This window comes from Cyprinus carpio, chromosome A3, assembly GCF_018340385.1.
Source record: "Cyprinus carpio isolate SPL01 chromosome A3, ASM1834038v1, whole genome shotgun sequence".
Taxonomy (NCBI): domain Eukaryota; kingdom Metazoa; phylum Chordata; class Actinopteri; order Cypriniformes; family Cyprinidae; genus Cyprinus; species Cyprinus carpio.
The window spans coordinates 32,356,834-32,376,573 of record NC_056574.1 but is presented as its reverse complement, the minus strand read 5'-3'; the positions used below and the strand labels follow the sequence as shown (position 1 = coordinate 32,376,573).

The window sequence follows — 19,740 nt, the reverse complement described above, 5'->3', positions numbered from 1 at the left end:
ACATCCATCCAAAACACTTTATGATCAACAATGGTATAATAAAAGCAGAATAAATATTGGAGATGCTCGTTCTTGTTGGTGTCATCAATCTGGCAACCTGTGTGTGAGTCAAGTCTGAGGAGGCGGCGCCAGGTGAAAAGAACCCTCTCCAATATTTTTAATTTGGACTGCAATACCTAGTTCAACCACTCAGTGTCAATCCTACATACAGCTCCTTTAAAGGATTAGTTCACTCCTGATTTAAAATTTCCTGATAATTTACTCACCCCCATGTCTTTCTTCAGTCGAAAATAAATTTAGGTTTTTGATTTATATAAATTGTAACCACAAATACTCGTCTTGCACTAGCTCTGCGTTTGGTGTCTTCGTCTGTGTACTCTGGTTCAAAAAGGTAGGGCAAGGCGAAAAACTCAATTTCTCCTCCAACTTTAAAATCGTCTGACATCGCTGTTTTACCTTTTTTGTAAAGGGCATTTGACTTTCTTTGCACGTTCGCTTTGTAAAAACTTGTTTGGTATTTCCGCTGACATCATGCGTAACCTTTCCAATGTGACTAAGTAATGCGTGAAGTCATGAACTAGAAAATGACTGATTGTTTTGTTAGATAAGACCCTTGTTTCTTGGCTGGGATTGTGTAGAGTTGCTTTGAAACTGCAATTTGGACCTTCAACCAGTTGACATGAATATCACTGCATTTTAGCCATTTTCACAGATCAGTGTGAACTGGACCATTTTGACAATGTTGTCGACTGTAAGCGAAACGTTTCAAAAACACAAAAGAAAAATGTTTCTGTTTTTAGGCCTATTATTAAAGATTTAGTGGACATTTGAATTAAATATTGTTAATATAGTCAATATTAAACAAGGATTAAAGTGTGCTGTAAAGTGTAAAAACAATCGCCAGTCCGTTGGCTCCCTCTGCAGGCATGTGTTATAATGCGTAATGTACATTAGCTCTATTGTTTACAATACATTAATTTGACAAAATGTTGATAGTTGATACCAATAGATTAATTGTTTTTTGTTTTTTATTTTTTATTTTTATTATTTATTTGCTATTTTATTTGTTTTTTGTGTTTTTTGTCATTTTAAAGGCTAATGTTGGCTTAGGTCTATTTTTATTACCACAAAAAAATTAATTATAATTATCCGATTATAGAATCTTTATTATAATGTGAACTTTTTTGTTTTGAAAATGTTGTAGTTTTCTGTTTTTAGTACTTTTCCAAAACACAAAAGAAAGACGTTCCTGTTTTTAGTATCACATGTGAACGCAGTCGTGGCCAAAAGTTTTGAGAATTACATAAATATTAGTTTTAAAAAAGTTTGCTGCTAAACTCCTTTTAGAGCTTTGTTTCAGTTGTTTCTGTGATGTACTGAAATATAATTACAAGCACTGCATACGTTTCAAAGGCTTTTAAGGCTGGAAAATGCATTGTTCTTCACCAAACTGTTGTTGGGTTGTTGGAAGAAGTTGCTGTTGGAGGTTGTGTTTTGGTACTTTATTCATGGCTGTGTTGTTGGGCAGAATTGTTAGTTAGTGAGCAACCCCACACATGAATGGTGTCAGGATGCTTTACTGTTGGCATGACACAGGACTGATGGTAGCGCTCACCTTTTCTCCGGACAAGCCTTTTTCCAGATGCCCCAAACAATCGGAAAGGGGCTTCATCGGAGAATATGACTTTGCCCCAGTCCTCAGCAGTCCATTCACTATACTTTCTGCAGAAGATCAATCTGTCCCTGATGTTTTTTTTGGAGAGAAGTGGCTTCTTTGCTGCCCTTCTTGACACCAGGCCATCTTCCAAAAGTCTTTGCCTCACTGTGCGTGCAGATGCGCTCACACCTGCCTGCTGCCATTCCTGAGCAAGCTCTGCACTGGTGGCACTCCGATCCCGCAGCTGAATCCTCTTTAGGAGACGATCCTGGCGCTTGCTGGACTTTCTTGGACGCCCTGAAGCCTTCTTTACAAGAATTGAACCTCTTTCCTTGAAGTTCTTGATGAACCTATAAATTGTTGATTTAGGTGCAATCTTAGTAGCCACAATATCCTTGCCTGTGAAGCCATTTTTATGCAACGCAATGATGGCTGCACGCGTTTCTTTGCAGGTCACCATGGTTAACAATGGAAGAACAATGATTTCAAGCATCACCCTCCTTTTAAACATGTCAAGTCTGCCATTCTAACCCAATCAGCCTGACATAATGATCTCCAGCCTTGTGCTCGTCAACATTCTCACCTGAGTTAACAAGATGATTACTGAAATGATCTCAGCAGGTCCTTTAATGACAGCAATGAAATGCAGTGGAAAGGTTTTTTTTGGGATTAAATTAATTTTCATGGCAAAGAAGGACTATGCAATTCATCTGATCACTCTTCATAACATTCTGGAGTATATGCAAATTGCTATTATAAAAACTTAAGCAGCTACTTTTCCAATATCCAATATTTATTTAATTCTCAAAACTTTTGGCCACGACTGTAGATACAACTCTAAATTATATCAAACTTAAACAGTTAATAAAAACTACTAACTATGTGTTTTTAATAAATATTTTAACGAATATCTATCAACAGCTAATTATCCCAGCGCCTCAAGCGCTGACTTGCGGAAAAACAACACTACCCACAATTCAGTGAGTGGAGGATGGTTATGACGTCACCGTCAGCTGATGGGTGTCACATGACCGACATTTTTGATTTCAGAAACAGACAGCGTTTCCCGAGAAGTCGCAAACGAATATATCTTTACGTTAACCGGCTTTACAAAATGTTTTTTTCGCCCATATCGAAACAGGTGTTCCCGTTATGAATTAGCTGTTCACATCAGCGCGCCCAAGATATCGGTAAGTTCACCGAGCACAAGTAACACTGCAGTGGGCTGCATTCAGTCTAAATGATATGAGTAATCATTTACTGATTATTATCTATTTAATGAAACCGATGATTTATTCCCATCACGCACGCAGTACAATAACTCTTTCGGTATAAACGAACATCCTTCAGAGCTGTGTGATCATATGCATCATATGAAATATAAAATAGCATCGTCAGGTTATGAAGCAGTTGTGTCAGGTGTCACGTGACTGAGGTGCTTCTGTGTGTTCACTAGTCTCAGGTTGTCATCGAGCTAAAGACTGTACGCCAACATGAGTCCAGAAGGAAAGACCCTGCTGAACATCATTATCCTGGGCTTGGGGTTCATGGTTATGTTTACTGCCTTTGGCACCTGTGGGAATATTGAGGTAGGTTTTAAGCTTTTTCACACACTAGAAATGCATGATCTGATGAATGTTATCACATCAGCTTTGGCTAGGCTTATAAGAGTGTATTCAAACCATCATTTTCACTTTTTCAGCAAACCGTGATAAAGAGTTTCAACAGTACAGAGTTTCATGGAAGTGGCTACACAAGGTACTCGTTTTCTTCATTTCTCTCTTCTGTCATCAGAGCCACATTCTTTATAGAGGTGGCCACACACTTTCTCCAGTGGCATCGGTGCCGGAAATGACTTTCTCATTCGCTTTTTTTCAGTGGGTATTAAAAAACTTAAATAAAAAGCCAGTCAGCTCCCGTATGAAGTACTATCACATTAGAAATGCTGATTTGAAAAGGATATAAAAGTGTGTACTTGATGTCTGTTATGCATAGTTAATTGCATAAGCATTGCAAATGACACAAAAAATTGGCAGTAAAAAGTGCATTCATTAAAAATGATACAAAAATTGTAATAGAAGTGTGTTGTAAAATATCCACATACACATAAAAATGATGAATGGGGTTTTTACTTTCAGAATCCCACAGCCGTGCTCTATTTCTGCTCAAGTCATGTGACATGTTTTATACTCTTTTTGAATGAGATTTATGATGGCTGATTTAAAGATGGGGTCATCTGATGTTGTGCTGTAATCTAATGAATCTCTCTTTGACCTCAGTAATCACATTGACCGTGGTTATGTAACAAAGATGCACTGCCTTTAAAAAAAATAAATAAAAAAAGCAGAACTTTGAAACAGAAGTGTAAGCGGTCAGCATGTGACACTTATTCAGCACGGACTCTATAGAGCTTGCTTTCCATGAGAAATGTTATCATTTTACCATTTTATCTATTTATTTAGTGATGGAAGTGAAATATTGGTGGAAAAAGAGATATTATAAGGAAATTATCGTGACTATGATGTTAGGGCAATAGTAACAATGGTTATGAAATAATTTTAAATATTTAAATAGTTTAATGAACAATATATTATTAGATAGACTAGATTAGATTAGATATATTAGGTTCTTTTGAGGTGTATATGTATGTAAGATGTATTGGGTTAATATGATTATTATTATTATTTAATGTTATTTAATGTAAGTTGCCTCTAACCATTGTAAGAGAGCAGATTGCAACCTTCTCTCTTCTTGGATTAGATGAAACTCTTTGATCTAGTATTTCTCAATGTACATATTTGAGTGAAATTATTACTGTTGACATGTTTATTTTATACCAAAGTACGACAGTTAGATTTGTATTTGTTTATGTGAAAAATGGTTACAATTGCCCCTTGCTTCCCATTCTGTAAATTAAAAAAAAGTAATAACCTATTTCATTTACTTTAAAACAAAATGAAATAGTTATGTTGTTTACACTTTGGTGATCATTATTAATTCAAATACCACCCTTAACACATGCGTCTCATACTTCTCTTGTAGCATGGCGATTATCTACGCCGTATTCTCTGCCTCTAACCTTATAGCGCCCTCAGTGATAGCTGTCATCGGACCTCAGTTGTCTTTGTTTTTTAGTGGCCTTGTTTATAGGTAAGTGCCTAAAGGACTTAATTTAGTAATAGTAGTATAATTTTAGTAACAAATGAATAATTTTCTTAGTATTTATGATAAAGTTTCTATTAAAAAGACTTAATCTGTGCTCTCTTTTAGTGGTTATATTGCTGTTTTCATTCATCCGTACACCTCGTCATTCTACACTTTATCTGTGTTGCTCGGAATCGCCGCTGCAGGTAGGATATCATTATCGGCTCAGTTATGAAATCATATTATGAAGCCACACATTCTTAAAACCTGTCTGCTAACTTTGTGTCTTGCAGTGCTCTGGACGGCTCAAGGGAATCTGCTCACTATTAACTCCAAAGATTCCACCATTGGAAGAAACAGTGGAATATTTTGGGCATTGATGCAGTTTAGGTTCGTCGTGCTTGTTGTCATTGTATGGCAAGTATGTGTAGAAGAAAAAAAGAGAACATGAGGAATGATGTTTCATTGATTCTCTTTTATTCACAGCTTATTCTTTGGTAATCTCTACATATTTGTTGCCTGGCGTGGCAAGAGTCACATAACTGGTGAGTATATTTTATATAATAAACTTTGGTGGCCACTTTGGTGAAAATCCCCCCACAACTGTAGGAAAGTCATAATGTGTGTGAAAATAGATTTTTTTATTGTAACAGTAATTATTGGTTGACATAAATTAATTGTTTGCATCAACATAAAGATTCTGTAAAAGAAGCATCAATACAAAATAATTTCTGAATGGTTAGACAGAATTATAACTTGGGTCTCAAGTCAAATAAAGCTGGAAAAAAATGTTGTTTCTTGGTGTCAGATAAGGACCGCCAGACGGTTTTCATCACACTAACGGTCATCAGCCTGGTGGGCAACTTCCTTTTTTTCCTGATCCAGCGGCCAGATCCAGAACCTGCACCTACTGATGCCTCTGAGTCACTGCTACCAGCAGACATCTCTGATAGTGTCTCTGTGGTGTAAGTGCATATTTTTACACACTTCTGCAAGTCAAGACATTTTTCTGGACTGGTTTAATCATATTTTATTGTGTCTTTTTTCCTTTGCCTTGTTTCCTATTCTTGTTACTCTTTAAGTCCATCCCAGAGTCTGTGCTCTCAGGCATTTGAGGCATTCAGTAAGTGGCACCAAAATATATAAAAATATATTCAAAGATTTAAAATTGGGTTTTAAAGCATATTATTAACTTCTTGGTTCATTTACTAAGATCTCTTACCTCATTTTAACAGAGAGATCCATACAGCTAGCTGTGACCAAAGAGATGCTTTTACTGAGCATACCCTTTGCGTACTCTGGTAAGTTCAGTCCCTCAAAGGAAAATCTGTGTAGTAGCACTTCACACTTAAAAACTCACTTCTTAAAAAGAAGAGGGCCCAAAACAGAACCCTGGGGGACCCCTTTAGTAGCAGTGGGATTTGTTCTTTTAGATACTAATAATGTATTTATTATAATAATAATAATAACAATAATAATAATATAGTATAGAATTTGTGTGGTAGCAGATTATGAAAAGAAGAGGGCCCAAAACAGAACCCTGGGGGACCCCTTTAGTAGCAGTGGGATTTGTTCTTTTAGATACTAATAATGTATTTATTATAATAATAATAATAACAATAATAATAATATAGTATAGAATTTGTGTGGTAGCAGATTATGAAAAGAAGAGGGCCCAAAACAGAACCCTGGGGGACCCCTTTAGTAGCAGTGGGATTTGTTCTTTTTGATTGTATTGTATTTATTATAATAATAATAACACTAATAATAATATAGTATAGAATTTCTGTGGTAGCAGATTATGAAAAGAAGAGGGCCCAAAACAGAACCCTGGGGGACCCCTTTTAGGGCTGGGGATCTGTTCTTTTAGATGCTAATAATGTATTTAAAATACTACTACTATTACTAATAATAATATTATGCTATATAAATGTAATATAGATTTTAAAGTCATTTTTTTAAGCATTTTTGTTTTGTTTTTTTTACAAGAATTGTTAAGTGTCTTTTCTTTTGGTTTGTGTCCATCAAGTTCCAGATAAATAATAATAATAATAAAAAAGTATCTTTTGCAAAGCAACGTAATTCACTGGATTATCCAAACATAGACATTACTACATGGATGAAAAATCTATATTGTAATATATATTATTATAGTGACATGAACATATTATGAACATGAACATTATAATCAGTCTGAACTGTAATGGTGAGACAATGTTGTTGCATGTCTGTCCAGGTCTCGAGCTCACCTTTTACAGTGGGGTGTATGGGACATGTTTAGGGGCCATGACTCAATTTGGACATGACGCCAAGGGTCTTATCGGCCTCTCTGGAATTTTGATTGGTGTTGGTGAAATACTTGGTAAGTCAGTGCATTACAACCGTCGTGCTTAAGTTCTCTGTGAACATGGCAAATGTAATAAACTGTTCTCTCTGCTTAACTAGGAGGAGGAGTATTTGGGATCCTGGATAAGTGTAATCGTTTCGGCAGAAACCCGGTGGTGTTTTTGGGGCTGGTTACCCATATTGTGGCATTTTACCTCATCTTCCTCAACATAGCCAGTGATGCTCCCGTGGCCCCAGAGGAAGGCACACAAATGCAAGCTTTTATCCAACCCAGGTAAGAGACAACAGTTTAAGTTCCGGACTTTCCAACAAGGATGAGCATTGAGATTAGTGTCAGACATAAAGATGCTCTAGCTGTTTATGAACCCTTTTCTGGCTTGTTCTTTCAGTGTGACTGTGGCGCTGATATGCAGTTTCCTGCTGGGTCTGGGTGATAGTTGTTTCAACACTCAGCTCATCAGCATTGTGGGCTTCTTGTTCCGGGACGACAGTGCCTCAGCATTTGCTGTCTTTAAATTTGTACAGGTTTGAAACTTCCTTTTGTTAAAGTGTTTTAATTGTCAGCATCAGAAGTCATTAAATTGCTTGATATAAAAATCCTATGGAAACATGGCTGGGTCATATTTCACCCAAATATATAATAAAAAACAAGTCTATTTTTATAATTCTTTTTGCATTATGAGGTTAAACATTTTTTTGCATGGTACTTTCGTTTTTTCCCCCATTTCCATTTGTCTTAATTAGGTTTTTAACAGTATTTTTTTTTTTTTTAAATCAGAATGAATTCAGACATTACAATTATTCCTCCTTTCTCTGCAGTCCATAACAGCTGCGGTGGCCTTCTTCTACAGCAACTATCTTCTCCTCCACTGGCAGCTGCTCATCATGGTGCTGATGGGCTTCCTGGGCACCATTACTTTCTTTGTGGTGGAGTGGGGCGTTATCAGCAGTCGACGGGACTCTGATTATGACAGTATCTGATAGAAACTACCGTCTCATCTCCAGCCATCAGCATCAGTGTGCCGATCTACAAACCATCTTCAGAAGTCATTTTCCTCTTTGGTGTAGCCCTTGAGTCCATCTAGTCCATGTATCCATTCTCCTTTTCAAGTGAATCGGCTGTATAGACTCTTTTCTTCACATGCACTTACGATACGTTTACTCCTCCGATGGGATCAAGGATCGAGTGCTATAATGCAATAAAAGGTTTGTTCACATTTTTTACTTTTCACATAGCATTATACTGTGCAATTCCAGAAACCTGTAACTATGGTCTCAGTATCTTTCCAACAATGCTTATTTTCTTGAGGTTATTTAATTGAAGACTGTTTGTTAAGGTGAACTAATCCTTTAAATGCAAATGCAGTAAATCACTGAGCAATGCAACATCATTTATTAAAGGTACACTACGCTGTGAGACTGTAGATGAGAAATATGGTTAAAGACAATTTGAATCTTTCACAGCTACAAAATCAGTATCAATGTGAAACACTCAATGCACAGTCTGTAGTTAAATTAGGATGTCTTGTTTATTTTAATTATTTTTGCCAGTTGCCTTTCATTTTTTAAAAAAAAAAACAAATTTGCCAAAGATTGAAGCACTCTTTGTAGAAATTTGCTGTATTTTTTTTGTTTATTTGTGTGAAGTGAGCACATATTACAATGAAACCAATCGCTGATATAATCAATGATAAAGAGAGGAGGCATAATTTGGGAATCATTTTTCACAGTTGCAAGCAACTATAATAATATCAAGCTGGGCTTAAGGTAGCATGTCACTGAAAATAATAATGCATTGACAAAGACTCCTAATACATTCACAATACACATGTTACGAGCTCATTTGCATGGGAGTGGGAGCTACATGTACGTTATTACGGCTTAAACGGTTCAGCTTCATTTGGTTCAGTGCAATCTACAGGATGTTGAGGGACAATGTGATATGAATTTCTGGTCATATACTTGAATGTATCGTACTGTAAAAATAGTAATGGCACCTGGATATTCTGTTTTCTTTTATAAATGTGTATATATGGGATTAAAGTCCTTTTTGAGCCTTTGACCCTTGTCTGTCTGTCTTGTCAGCTATGATACAATTGTTTTACAGTAACAAGTGTTTTGTTCTGAGACAATGACAAATAAGGATGTCCAAGAAGATGTAAGTTCCTGTACAAATGTACAAGATCTTAAAAATATAATGTTTGCATTCATGATGGTTCTCTCTCTCTCTCTCTCTCTCTCTCTCTCTCTCTCTCTCTCTCTCTCTCTCTCTCTCGATATATAAAATAAATAAAAACTAGCAATTTTAACAAAAGTTGAACTAATGGTATTAGCTTGATGCTTGACACAAAAACAGATTTATTTACAGTTTATCATACAGTTCATTATTATTATTTTGGGACAAAGAAACATTAATAGGAAGAAATGGTCAAGTTCCAGGTCAAATTTCCAAGAAACAAACAAAATAAAGATACATCGCATAATTTTGTTTAGCTTTTTCGTGAATATGTAATATGTTATTTATGAATGTATGTTTTGTACACTCTGGCTATTTGTATAGGCCAGTGTTGTTGTATAGCTAGTATGTAATGAAAACAATACGGAGGAAATCCGTTTGTTTGTTATGTTTATCATTACACCGTCTCAATTCACTTCGAAATGTAAATAATGTAAACGTGCATAATGTGTACAGCGGTACACCGCTCTCCTCTCTCACGTGCTGCCGCTGAATCGGTTGCTGAGCGAACGTAAAAAGAAGAGCGTTCTTGATGCAATTTACCAAAGCAAAGCTGCCGGTAACGTGTGGATTCAAGGATGAAAAACGTTAGCCGGGAAAACTTTAAAACTCAGTGATTATGTTTGAAAACAGACTGACCTGGAACTCGCGTTCCTGTTTGGAGATCTGTAACGCAAGCCAGCAGAGCTGTGACTGACGGTTTTGTCAGCACCGTGTTCAGCTGGACTAAACAGTGGACGAGGATGTCGAGCACATAAGCCTGCGTGCGGTGCTGGACCTCTCCATAGGAACCCCTGACGCTGGAGCCGTCGATTTCAGCGCGCTGCGCACTCTACTGCACGCCATCCTGGGACACCTGAAGATCGAGAGGGTCACAGCTGCCTGGAAGGAGTCGGACAGCGCTCGTGACAGCCCATCCCAGACTAAAGCCTTGCTGCCGGACGGTTCGAGCCCCTACAGGGCGCTGGAGGAGAAGCTGCGGCGGATGGAGGAGCATATGTGCAGCTCCGCGGAAAGACGCAGGCCAGCGAGGACAGGGTGTCCAAGGTAAGAGGCACCTCTGCAGCCGGGAAGCAACAACACAAAGTAACGTTACTAAGTATCAGAGTATGTTCAAAAACGCCATTGTACTAGTACTACCACAGAACACGGTAATGCCATGCTTATTATCAAGTCAAGTCAAGTCTGCTTTATTGTTAATTCTTCCACATGTACAGTACACATACATACAGAGAATTGAAATTGCGTTACTCTCAGACCCCCGGTGCACACAGATAACACTAACAGTAGAGCCTAAAAATCTAGATCAAATATAAAATATAAGATACAACTATACAATAAGGGAATGTAAAAAAGACATATAATAAAAAATAAAAATAAAGTTGAATAAAGCAGCGCAAGGCACATGGCAGATAGAGTGCAAACCAGTGAACAAACAGTGCAGATAAAATGATTTTTAGTGCAAAAAAAAAGCTTATTCAGTCTGAATAAAGTGACAAAAGGGCTCAAGAGCAGTTATTTTATTTAAACTGACTGATGAGGTGGTAGAATGATGTCAGTTCCATGGTGAAATAGGTAGTGAGCAGACCAATGCTGCACAAAGTGACTGGTGCATGTCATCATATGTTAGAGGGAGGGTGGGTGGAAGGACCTGGAGATGTGGGATCTGGGTGGGGGGGTTCATAGTTCAGTGGTGCCTGGGGCAGAAGAGGGACGGGGGGGCAAGTTCGGGAGCGAGTTCAGCTTCCTGACAGCCTGATGGATGAAAGTGTCCTTCAGTCTGCTGGTCCTGGCCTGGAGACTCCGCAGTCTCCTCCCTGATGGCAGCAGACTGAAGAAGCTGTGTGATGGCTGGGTGGGGTCACCTGCAATGCAGAGGGCTTTGTGAGTGAGATGGATTCCGTAAATGTCCTGGAGGGAGGGGAGAGAGACACCAATGATCTTCTCAGCTGCTCTCACTATGCATTGCAGAGTCTTCCTGCAGGACGCGTTGCAGGCGCCATACCACACAGTGATGCAGCTAGTCAGGATGCTCTCGATGGTGCCTCTGTAGAAGGTGTACATGATGGGGGGTGGGGCTCTAGCTCTTCTCAGTTTGCGGAGGAAGTAGAGATGCTGTTGTGATTTCTTGGGGTGTTAACATGGTAACACCACGTTTTCTGGACATTTATAGTGATTACACCATGTTTTATAGAGCATATAGAATGGAAATATTATGGGTGATAATTATAAGTATCATGTAACTCTACTGATAACATGGCTTTGCCTACTTTTTGACTGAAAACACAAATAATGGTAAGAAGGTTGTGAATGTAGGCTACAACTTATCCTCTTTCTTTACTCAGTGTGTCTTTTATACACAAACACTCATTAATCAGGACTGAGCACAATTCAGAACGTAAGTATTGGTACTTTGGTGTTAATTAGAAATTAGTTAATTAGAAAATCTTAATACTTAAGTTAATCAACCAATGAAGTATTGGTTCATTTGAACTGGCCACGCCCACAGGATGTTATTTTAGTATTTGAATATATATATATATATATATATATATATATATATATATATATATATATATATATCTATATATATATATATATATATATATATATAATATATATATATATATATATATAATTACCCTAAACACAATACAATGAAGTGCTAAATTCAAAATACAGGTAAAACACCCTTAAAAAATATATATGGAAAATTATTTCATTTTAATACAGTACATTGTGCCCTATTTTTACAGACATATGTTTAAATATTTTAAATGAAAAGCGTTAAAATGTCCTTTTTAAAGTTTGAATTAAAAACAAACAAACTTGTAAAGGTATTCTCGGTCGAGCTGTCATCACAGCTCCTCTGTTGGGGGTCTGCAGGAGGCTCAATGTTTCGTCATGTGTCTCAGCTGCAGATGACTGATGACGGACCCCAGAACAATGAGTGACAGACACTGAGCTCCATTCTCAAATAACACCATCTGTGTCTCGTGTTCCACAAACTACACGTTTTTCACACTCCTCAAACCCCTGAGATACTTAAATATCATAATACTTGGACGTCAAATGACAGTTCCTGTTCACCACATGGACACATTTCAGAAGACTAGACTAGTCAGACTAGACCATAACAGCTGTTTAACAGATAGAAAAGTACATTTATAATAGATACAATTATTTGAACATTTTACATTATAGCCACAAGTTAAGCCTTGTAAATAAAATTGGTGTTTTACATAAATATTTTCCCCCTTTTATAAACATTTTTTGCATATCAGTGCCTTAATGGTTGATATTAGTACCTAACAGGGCATTTACATGACAATTTTCAGTGAAAAATGTAGTTTTTTAAAATGCATTTTAGCCATTCGTTGACATGACAATGGTGTTTTGGGGACCTGGAATTGCAAACTTTTGAAAACGGGTTAAGAAGTGCATGTTTTTGAATGCTACGTACAGTAGTTTTCGTCTCTGTGTAAAACTACAAAAATGCAAATTAGTGAAAAATGGTGACATCATATGTATTATGTGTTCAGTCTATAGGTGTTTGCACAGGTTTTTGCTGTTCTTTGTTAAGAGTTATTTTTGTATGTCTATTTCAGTTATTTCTCTCAATGCCAGGGGTCTAAGAGACATTACTAAACGGAAGGCTTTGTTTTTATATGCCAAATCGTTCAAAACTGATTTTTGTTTTTTTCAAGAGTCCCACTCCGTTGCCAGTGACACTTCGTTTTGGAAAAATCAGTGGAACAATGATGTTTGGATGGCTCACGGTTCGGAGCGTTTAGCTGGAGTTCTGACTTTGAAAAACCTTTTTGCTGGGGAGGTTTTGCACTACTTTAGCGACCCGAATGGACATTTTCTGCTTTTGGTTATTTGTTTAAACAACACTGTGGTAATACTAATTAATATCTATGGGTATAATAGTTCTCATGAGAATGATCTACTGATTGATGCGATAGAAGGGAAAATTCTGCTGTGTCTTAATGCATACCCAAATGCCTTAGTTTTCATTGGTGGGGACTTTAATATTGTACCTGATTATAATCTCGATAGACTGCCACCTAAACAGACTGCCTCTGCTAATTCTAAATTAAAGATTTTAATGGATAAATTTGATATTATTGATATTTGGAGGGAAACATTTCCGAATACTAAATCCTATACTTGGAGTAACAAAAATTGTTCCAGACAAGCTGTTAGGGACTTTAATGTTTCTGTTAGCATTCTCCCTTCACCCATGACTGATCATAAAGCAACTCTTATTCAATCCCCTCTATCTTCGCTTATCTCTTCTTCAAAACCTAGAGCCTCTTATTGGAAACTTAACTCTTATTTACTTAAACATGACCAATTAAGGAAAAACATTTTATATTCGATTGGATATTACTGGATCAAAGCACAAAAGGAAAATAAATTCAGCCTCAATTGGGAATTACTTAAACATGAAATTAGCAAGTGTGCTAGGAATTTTGGCAGCCTTCTAGCTAAACGTAAAAGACTTGAAGAGGAGTCAGTCATTTCCAAAATAATGACTCTCTCTGGTAAAATGCAGGTTGGTTTGTCAGAAGCTGAATTGGCAGAATTTATTGATCTGCAAACTCAGTTAGATTCAATGTATAAGAATAAGGCAGAGTGCGCTTTTATTCGCTCTAGAAAAAGGTGGCTAGAGCAAGGAGAACAAAGTACAGCATATTTTTTCAGAATGGAAAAGAATAATTTTAGAAATCTATTAACTCTTTAAATGTAAATGGTAAGATAAGTTCTGATCCTAAGGAAATCGGCACATTTTGTGCAAAACTTCTACTCAAATCTGTACGACTCTAAATATTGCAAAGACTCTGCTTTGTCTTTTTTCCAATCTCTGAAAAATGTTAGGACATTATCTGATGCAGATAAGAGCACCTGCGATAGGGATATATCTATTGATGAAATAATTGAGTCTATTGAAGCTCTTAAGAACAATAAGTCTCCGGGCACAGATGGGCTGACAGCCGAATTGTATAAAAATTTTGCTATAGAGTTAGCACCTTTCTTTCTTGAAACTTATTTGGAGAGTATTGCGTCTGAGACACTTCCACCTACTTTATCACAGGGATTACTTACTTTAATACCCAAACCTAAGAAAGACATTCTTTTGATTGATAACTGGCGTCCAATTTGCTTATTAACCTGTGATTATAAGATTTTAGCTTTGTTACTGGCCAAAAGACTGAAAACTGTTTTGATTACAATAATAGACGAGACTCAATCAGGTTTCATCCCAAAGAGGCATATTGCTAACAATATACGCCTTGTTTTAGATTTGTTGGACTATGATGAACTGATTAGGGATGAAAGGTTTTATTCTTTTTTTAGATTTTTATAAAGCCTTTGATTCCCTTGAACATGAATTTATTTTACAATCCCTGTATAAATTTGGTTTTGGTGATTTCTTTTGCAAAATTGTCCGTACGTTATACAAAAATGGAAACTGCTCAATTAATCTGAAATCTGGCACTTCTCCGAGGTTTAATGTGTTTAGAGGGGTGCGCCAGGGTTGCCCAGTATCACCTTATTTGTTCTTGATAGCCGCTCAACTCCTTACTACTTCCCTGTTGCATAGTCAATTACTAGGGGTTAATATAGCAGATAAACACATTATTATAACTCAATTAGCTGATGATACCACACTCTTTTTAAAAAACGACTTGCAGACCCCTATCGCTCTTGATCTTATTAAAGTGTTCTCAAAAGCATCTGGCCTTTCTTTAAATTTAGATAAATGTGAACTTCTTCCCTTAAAATCTTGTTCTGCTCCATTCCTGCACAATATTCCTGTTAAGTCTCAAGTGAATTATTTGGGTGTTACAATTTGTAAAGATGTCAAAACAAGAGGAAAATTAAACTTTGATCCAGTAATTACTAAAGCTAAGAAAAAATTTAATTCCTGGCTCCAAAGAGACTTGTCTTTACGAGGAAGGGCTCTCCTTGCCAAAGTGGAGGGTATTTCTAGACTGACCTACCCTGCTCTTTCTTTGCATGTGGATAAGACATTTTCTGTAGAGGTTGATAGAATGCTTTTCGATTTTTTTATGGAAACTCAAAAGACATTACATCAAAAAATCTGTTGTCATAAATAGCTTTGAACATGGCGGTTTTAACTTTCTTGATTTTGCTTCCTTAAACAATACGTTTAAGATCAACTGGTTGAGGCAGTTCTTGAACGATTCTGATTCCTTATGGAATGCTATTCCCAATTATATTTTTTCTAAAGTTGGTGGTCTTCCCTTTCTGTTAGTATGTAATTATAATATTTCTAAATTGCCCATCAAATTGTCAAATTTCCATAAGCAGGTACTTCTGGCCTGGCACTTGATTTACAAACATAATTTTAGCCCCCACAGGTATTTTATATGGAATAACCATGATATCCGTTACAAAAATAAAACACTCTTCTTTTCAGATTGGTTTAATAATAATACTCTTTTGGTTTCTCAACTTGTAAATTCAAATGGTCATTTGTTTTCTTATTCTGAATTCTTAACTAAATATTGTATTCCTGTCACCCCACGAGACTTTGCCATAGTGATGGATGCCATCCCCAGTGGAGCTATTGCACTTTTGAAAAACTCAGGCGATTCTTTCCTTTCTTCTACCTCCTGGTTACATCCTTGCGAGACAGTAATAGGGAAGATCTGTTTTTTATCTAGTCCCTCTCTTAGGAATAGAAAGATTAGACAACTTTTTCAGAATGATATTATTACTGTCCCTTCTATAATATCATATTGGAGTAATTGTTTTAATGATATTCCTTGAAAGAAAGTGTGGTCTCTGTCCAACAAATATCTAATCACTAATAAGGTTAAAGAGGTATCATTCAAGTTGCTACACCGATTTTACCCAGTCAATCTTTTTATCAAAAATTGTTTCCAGAGTTGGATCCCCTATGCTCCTTCTGTGGAGTGGAAGACGAGTCTATACCTCACCTTTTTTGGGATTGTGTTCATGTAGCTACTTTTTGGGAAAAATTTTGCCTATTTATACGTGCTTCCTTATTAGTCAATTTTTCTATGGGGTTTAAGGATGTGTTATTTGGTTCTTATAACTCTGACAAAAATCTGAAAGACAAGTATTTTCTTGTAAATCTTTTTATTTTTCTAGCCAAGTTTTCTGTACACAAGTGTAAATTTTTGTCTGTCAAACCTCTTTTTATTGTCTTTTGCAATGACCTTAAATATTATTTGAGTACTATATCTTCTTCCAACAATGCCAAAGCTTTAAAATCAGTTACATTATGTATAATATTTATGCTTTTTTATAATGTAAACAAAAGGGACTCGAGGCATGTCTATCTTTCTTGAAGTTATCTAAAGGATATGTTACCCCTGGCTCAATTATTATAATTATTTTGTAAATGTATTATTTTTTATTTTGTTATTATTTTGTTTTACTTTTGTCTATTTTACTTGCTTTTTACTTTACTTGCTCTGTGTCTACTGTTTATAATTATATTATTTTTTGTTTTTGTAGATGAAACTGTATTTGCTGTTATGTTTGTTCAATAATAAAAAAAAAAGGTGTTTGCACAGGTGTTTCTTTACAAAGTCACATCGCCATCTACTGGTCTGGCATGCATAATACAGTGTTTTTCGTCTTTTTCACAGAACAGGATTGTTTAGTCAACAGACAACGTTGACATTCGCAAAAAATACGAAGGAAAAACTTTTCAGTTGTCATGTAAACATACCCTTAACAGTACGTAATTTTTTTTTTCTGAATGTAATACGAAATTTTTATAATTTTATAAAAGTATAAAATTACTGGTCAGTAATTTGGGGTCAGTAATTTTTTTTCTTTCTTTTTTTTAAATAAAATCAATACTTTTATTCAGCAAGGATGTGTTAAATTGATAAAAAGTGATAGTAAAGAAAATATATTATTAGAATATATATTATTAGAATTTTTTTTTTTATTTTGAATAAATGCAGTTCTTTTTAACCTTTTATTCATCAAATATATTAGACAGCAGAACTGTTTCCAACACTCATAATAAATCAGAATATTAGAATGATTTCTAAATGATCATGTGATAGACTGGATGTTACATGTGACACTGAAGGCTGGAGTAATGATGCTGAAAATTCAGCTTTGCATCACAGGAATAAATTATTTTTTATATAAAGTATATTCAAATAGAAAACTATTATTTTAAGTTGTAATAATATTTCACAATATTACTGTTTTTTCTGTATTTTTGATCAAATAAATGCAGGCTTGATGAGCAGAAGAGACTTCTTTCAAAAACATTAAAAATTGTCATTTTCCAAACTTTTGACCTGTACTGTATATATATATACACACACACACACACACACACACACACACATATCACTATGGTACCTTGCCCTAAACAGGTTAATAAACAGGTACTTTTTTGTAGGGCTGCCCCACTAATAGTCGACTAAATGTTAGTTGATGAGAAGAGGTTTAGTTGACTAAACTTTTATTAGTTGGTTAGTCGCAGGGAAAAAAAACTGTCCGTGTCCATGACGGACAGATCAGTAACGACTGGTCCTTGAGGTAATTACAATATTTCAGGCTGAAAATCTAAACATCACCTACCATTCATCCATGTTAAATATGGCTTATCATTTAAAGGTGAAACATGTAAGTAGTAGCAACTTTAAATGGCTGCTCACTCTAACATAAATGTGTGCTATTATGTGTTTGTGTTAGAACACTACTACATGACATGGAGGCACTGACACAACCACTTCTGTATGCACTCACAATATCAACAAAATATTGTGCTTTGGTAAAATAAAGAAAACAAACGGGATGTGCTTTTTGCCGTCTTGGTCTTCATGAACTGGAGCGTGTCACAGAAATGACCGGAACTCAGCATATAGGCTACTTCCCTCACAAACATGAAAAATATATCTGTAGATAGCTTGAAATGTCCACTTTTCAAACTGAAAACAAATACTCTCTCTTTACGTAATGCATATTAAAGGTGCATTTCTCTCTTAAGACTCTCTGAAAACACTAGTTTATTAATAAATAATAAAAATATCTCCTTTTTCCCCCAACACATTACTTTAGGTGGTGCCTATAATATAATATAATATAATATAATATAATATAATATAATATAATATAATATAATATAATATAATATAATAATAATATAATATAATATAATATAATATAATATAATATAATATAATATAATATAATAGTGTTGTCAAATTGATATATACATACACACATGTACATACATATTTATATGTTTATATTTACATATAAATAAACACAGCACACACACATATATTATGTAAACACAAACTTTTGGATTTGATTTTTTTTATTTTGGATGCGATTAATCACTTGCACTTGACAGCCCTTATATATATATATATATAATCAACTATTTCGTATGTTCACCTCTAGCTCGCTCTTACTAGCTGCCCCTTCAGTCTAATAAGGGAAACCCAAAATAAATTTGTTCATCTAACAGAGCCTCACAGGGAGACAAACAGCACTAAGAGTAGCAGAGGTTAGACATTAGGGGTCACGCAAACATATCAGAAAGTGGATGGACAGCGATGCCACATCCTGTTTGATTCAAGAGTGATTCCCAAGACCTTTGTGCTGTCATGGTAACCTCTGTTGGGGTTAAAGGTCAGAAGTTCTCTATACTCTCACAAAGAGTATATTACGTACCTTTCAAAGAAAAAGGATGTGCATAACTGATTCAGCAGTGCTCTTCCAGAGTTTTAGCCCTCCTCAAAGTCCAGCCAAAAGGGATTATGGGCTTTTTCTCTAAAGAGTGTGTTGATTTCCCAGTTACTGTTGCGCAGTAGGAGGGGTATGAAATGTAACCCACTAAATCCTGTTTTCTTTCTCAGTGTATGGCCTTAATCCAAAACCTGCTGAAAGAAATCCAGGAACTCAAAGAGTCCAGAGACGATCTGAGACAGGAAGTTAACGCTCTGAACGGTCAGCTCAGCCAGGTGATTGTATACACACGCAATATCACCTACCAAACATTTTTTTTCTAATAAATATCCAGCAGTTGTGTGACTTGATACCGTTGTCATCTTCAGCTGAACACGAAAGAGTTGGCGGGACGTATCATTGCTATGGAGCAGTATTACCACCAAGTGGGAGATCTGGACAACACTACAGTAAGTATTGCTGTTAAAGGACTAGTTCAACCAAACATTAGACTATTTACTTACTATTACTTTATGTATTTTCTCTTTCTCAGAAAGAGCTGAAGGACAAGATGGCCCAGTACCCTGTTCCAGAGGAGCTCACGCAGTGTGTCACATGGAAAGTGATGCAGGCTGCGCTCATCAGCGAGAGG

At 36.0% G+C, this 19,740-nt stretch overlaps 1 protein-coding gene across 1 annotated transcript; it reads left to right on the top strand.

The window, feature by feature from the left end:
- The first annotated feature begins 2,589 nt into the window (after window positions 1-2,589).
- On the top strand, window positions 2,590-9,209 carry LOC109065565 (UNC93-like protein MFSD11). The gene is made up of 14 exons (XM_019082529.2): window positions 2,590-2,847; window positions 3,114-3,246; window positions 3,360-3,415; window positions 4,700-4,807; window positions 4,928-5,007; window positions 5,095-5,191; window positions 5,288-5,346; window positions 5,610-5,766; window positions 5,884-5,924; window positions 6,037-6,102; window positions 7,038-7,163; window positions 7,247-7,421; window positions 7,537-7,672; window positions 7,967-9,209. Exons 2-14 carry the CDS (start codon window positions 3,151-3,153, stop codon window positions 8,126-8,128), a joined length of 1,359 nt encoding a protein of 452 aa, XP_018938074.1. The 5' UTR covers window positions 2,590-2,847; window positions 3,114-3,150; the 3' UTR covers window positions 8,129-9,209.
- The last annotated feature ends 10,531 nt before the right edge of the window (window positions 9,210-19,740 follow it).

Excerpts from the sequence above, each read along its gene's own strand:
- LOC109065565 (XM_019082529.2), top strand. The coding sequence starts at position 3,151 with ATGAGTCCAGAAGGAAAGACCCTGCTGAACATCATTATCCTGGGCTTG. Across the intron at positions 6,103-7,037 it reads CATACCCTTTGCGTACTCTG|GTCTCGAGCTCACCTTTTAC; the intron begins GTAAGTTCAGTC and ends ATGTCTGTCCAG. Across the intron at positions 7,422-7,536 it reads CAAGCTTTTATCCAACCCAG|TGTGACTGTGGCGCTGATAT; the intron begins GTAAGAGACAAC and ends TTGTTCTTTCAG.